Source organism: Rhagoletis zephyria, unplaced genomic scaffold, assembly GCF_001687245.7.
Source record: "Rhagoletis zephyria isolate East Lansing unplaced genomic scaffold, Rhagoletis_zephyria_1.1 Rzeph_scaffold_15346, whole genome shotgun sequence".
NCBI lineage: Eukaryota > Metazoa > Arthropoda > Insecta > Diptera > Tephritidae > Rhagoletis > Rhagoletis zephyria.
Genome location: NW_016172413.1, coordinates 8,476 through 13,134, shown reverse-complemented (window position 1 = coordinate 13,134; position 4,659 = coordinate 8,476). Strand labels below are relative to the sequence as shown.

Genomic DNA, 4,659 nt, shown 5'->3' with positions numbered 1-4,659 from the left:
CATGTTGCCCGCAGCCCTTTGGCAACGCTCACAGGTCACCAGTTTAGTCAGCAGTCAGCGTTCGTCGAACAATCGCAACAATAACAATTCAGAATCGAGCAATGGTAATCCAACGAAGAAGACGCGCCGGCGAGTGGCATCTATGGCCCAGCGACGAGCGGCCAATATTCGCGAACGCCGTCGGATGTTCAATCTGAATGAAGCTTTCGACAAGCTGCGACGCAAGGTTCCCACATTCGCCTACGAGAAAAGGCTATCGCGCATCGAAACACTACGCCTGGCAATCACCTACATCGGCTTCATGACCGAACTCCTGACAGGCGCTCCAATGCCGACGCATAAGCAGCGATCGGCCGAGATTTATGCTGGCATGAACGGACACCATCATCCGGCTGCCATGGGCCATCATCATCTCCACCCGGCGGCTTTTCAAAGGGACTTCGTATCGCCCTATAGCCACAGCTTAAGTTAAGGGGCCGGAACAGTGGAGAATATGCAATGATTTTACCTTAAAACTCAGTTTTCATTTTGTTGGTATATGTGTAGTTTTTGTTTTTTAATCACAAAATAAAAAAGTGGATAGTGATGATTGTTCAACTATTTATATCGATAAATGCAATGAGATTATTCAAAAATTTCTTCTCCAAACATATACGAAGGTTTTCTTAACGCTGTCACTATGTGTTTGTTATAAGAACGGGAAATTCTGTTTTATTTATTTACCCAACAAACATTGGGTTTGGTTAAAAATTCGAAATTTATTGGAAAACAAATCTTTTTTCGAGTCTCACCTTCGATATAAAATGTGAAATAGGTTACTATTCGATTCGAGAACTAGGCCATTCTACAGGAAAACGGAACCTTCGCCCATTATCGAATTGAAATTTTTATGAGAGAGAGCGATTTTCTTATATTTCCCTACGAGAACGTGCTGGATTTCACACTCTCTCTTGTTGCTATGGTTTTAATGTTTTTTTTTTCAAATTCATATCGAGTGTATTTCCAATATACTATGAACGTTTGAAAACTAAGGTTGGTTATTAGTTCGTTCTCAGTTCGGAATGCATATTGGATATCGAAGGTCATTCTCGAATGTTCGCCAAAATGTTTATAGGGTATTTATTTGTTTAGAACACAAACCCGTACTGACTGTAGAACTCCAGCTCTAAAAGTCTAGGAGAACGCCAAATCAGGAACATCATTTAGCTCAGATAGGGCTCTACTAAAAGGAGCAAATTTGACATATTTTGGAATTCTTATATAGAATATTGAGAACCGACGTAAATTGCGAATGGGAACATTGGAAGTCTTCCTTTCTTTGGTTGAGATCGGTCAAGTAGTTTTTGAGATACACATATATGATATGAGTGGGCGGCGCTACCCTCATTATCCTAAAATTTCCTGAAAACCACTTCTTTGCTAAAGAGCGACTGTATATAACAATTTTGAATAAATATTGATGAACTCCTTAACCACACTGCTCAAAAAATCTGAAATTCCGGTACATACACACATATAAATTCAAGGCCGTATTTGAGAAAAGTTGCCTAAATTCGACACTTTTTATGCGATTGCATTAAATGAGGTATCAGTTTATTTTATNTAACCACACTGCTCAAAAAATCTGAAATTCCGGTACATACACACATATAAATTCAAGGCCGTATTTGAGAAAAGTTGCCTAAATTCGACACTTTTTATGCGATTGCATTAAATGAGGTATCAGTTTATTTTATAATAGATTTAATTTTAGATAGTAGTCCATATTTTGAAATTGTAGAAATTATAGTTGGTCAAAATTAAAAACTTGAGAGAAATGTGGGTTTTTTTTTAAATTTACCGGTAAAAAAAACCAACAAGCCTAGTCCGACAATATAATTTTATATATCCTATTCTCAGCTCATGTTCGATCTTTGAAATCGAATCAAAAATAGTCATTCAAAAACTCATAAATCCACAAAATTCTATTTTCTGACCTAAATCGACAGGTCGCGAACTCTAAATGACCCTTAAAAAATCAATAAAAATAGGCAATAATATTTCGAATAAAAACGAATAAAATTAGGGGATAGGGTCTTGGAATTTCCGAAAAAAAAAACATTTTCCCTGGGCACCCTAATGTACATATCCAGCAAAAACACGACTACCTCGGAAATAAATGTTGAATCGAAAAGCGGTTAACCTTTCGCTTCTGGATGTCATGGCTTTAACATGGGCATGTCATTGGCGGTAATGGCTTTCAGTCGACATTGTTGGGGTTTTGCGGAAAATGTTGGCCCTTATTCTAATTACCTTAACCGAGCAATTTTTGTGTATATGTATATGTATCCATAAGTTTCTCGGCAACGGCTCTAACGTAGCAAAATGAAAATTCGTTTAAAAAAAGACTTTCGAAGTTGTGTTTCTTCCAATTGTCAAAAAGTGTTGTTTGTCACGGGGGAAATACCGTAAAAATTATCTGTATCGTGCGAATATCTATAGAAATTATCAGGGTTTGAAAAACTGTTAGCACAGCGACAACAGCCAAGCATTTGCTTTTTTATATATTGTTGTTGCTTTGCTAGCCGGCAATTACAAGTACCTGATGACGATCTTACAGAAGCAATGAGCTTAGCCGACGACGCTTTAAAGGAATTTGAAGAAATGCGACAAGATGCAGAAAAAACTTGCTTGCTTTTCTTTTCGAACATGTAGAAGAAGTATGCACCAACCTAGGTACAGAAATCAAAGTACCGCGATACAGCAGTCGCCAAAAGAATCGCTTTAATGTGAAAACCGGAGACGCCGAGGCATACTATCGCATTGCTTTTTACATTCCCTTCCTTGATACATATATTGCTCATTTGAAAAGCCGGTTCCTAAACCATAAATCAGTTTTAAATAATTTTAGTGTTTTGTTCCCAAAGTATGATTTTAACGAAAAAAAAAACTGAAGAATTGTTTGCTATGAAAAAGTAATCGACTGCTTGAAACAAAACTTTCTTCTGGAAGTAAAAATGTGAANCTATGAAAAAGTAATCGACTGCTTGAAACAAAACTTTCTTCTGGAGGTAAAAATGTGGAAAAAACGAGTTTCACACGAACATTTTCGAAATGCTCTCGAAGCATTACAAGTAGCTAATACAACGTCTTTTGGGAATGTTTTTAAGATTTTACGTATATTGGCACTTTTGCCCGTTTCAATAGCCACACCTGAACGAAGCTTTTCATGACTGAAAAGAATTAAAACCTACTTGCGAAATACAGCATGTCAAGAAAGACTCAACAATCTAGCATCTATGAATATTCACAAAGATATAAATTTTTCAGTTGACGAAGTTCTAGAAGAATTTTTCAAAAAACCACGAAAAATTTGAAAATTCTTCGTTTCATTGATTTATAAGTAAAAAGAAAAATTTAATGTGTGTAAAATTATCAAAATGTTTTATATTTAAATAAAGCGAAAATTGAATATATGATTTTAAAATGTTTAAAAAATTTTAACCCCTTTGATTTGCTTACATTAGTGGTATTCACCAAATTGAGCAAGTGGCCTGACACTCTGGAAAAAAAGCAGATGATGACAACATTCGTTGCTTGAGCTGATCTACTCTTTTGCCAGACTGCCAGGCCACTTGCTCGCTTTGGTGAATGATTAGAACAATTACATTTCTTTAGATCCTTAAAATACATAGATGCAAATTCGTGCGAAGTCTAAGCTGTTCGGATATGTAAAGTGAGATAGCCGGGGTAAACAATATAAAAAATACAGAGCGGTGTCACGCCAAATTGCCAAATAAAAACCTATCATTTTATCCCTTTACGCGTATGTTGATGCAGTATTAGTAAAGGATATCATAATTTTGTGTTCTTCTTTATCAAATGTATACTTCGACAAAGTTAAAAGAAAATATGCACTTTTGTCAATCAAGCGTAAATTTTAAAACCACTTCCGTTTCAAATAGGTACATATATAATTTTAATTCTCCCACATCTGCACGTAAAAAAAAATTTCAAAATTAATGTAAAAAAACAAAAATTATCGCATTTCTCTTAGGTCAGTGGGCATCTGTTGACTTAAACCATATTGAATTATCTCAAAATTTTGCAATGAATTTTGTCCGGCTAAATTGGTCAATCAGATCAACTACGTCGGTAATGCGGATCAACGTTGCCGTCTTTTTATGCTTTTACTGTACCACCTTTACAAAAAGGGTTAAAGTACTAACCGTATATCATCGCTATTAGCATCAACTTGTCCTTGATTCTCCAAAATATACCAGATAATCCCTGGACCTAATTGTCTGCAGCAGCAAAAAACCAAAAACGAAAACAAAACATTACACTTGTTAGTAAACAATGAATCATACGACCGCAAACAATAAAAAGTCAGTAGTCAGTGGCATGAGAATCTCTTCACCTGTTACAAGGATATACATACATATTCGCTTGGTAGCGTACAGTGACAGTGTTAGCGAGGCGTAAAATTATTATAATTAAATTAAATAGAACAGATTGTGTAATATTGGCGCGAGGGGGTGCACAAAGCTATCGACGAGCGAGATGAGGGATGCTTCGACAGCCAACCCTTCGGAAAATTGCTCACTGCCTAATAGAGTGAAACCAACTCGGAGCTTCTTAAATAGCGTGGAATTTGCGTGAATGAACAATGAAAATTTA

The 4,659-nt window shown here is 36.1% G+C and overlaps 1 protein-coding gene across 1 annotated transcript; it reads left to right on the top strand.

Moving 5' to 3' along the window:
• Positions 1-16: 16 nt before the first annotated feature.
• On the top strand, positions 17-472 carry Fer3 (48 related 3; the record flags this gene model as incomplete). Its single annotated transcript, XM_017635291.1, has 1 exon — positions 17-472. A coding segment is annotated over one exon (456 nt), but the record flags the coding sequence as incomplete, so codon positions are not given.
• Positions 473-4,659: the final 4,187 nt, after the last annotated feature.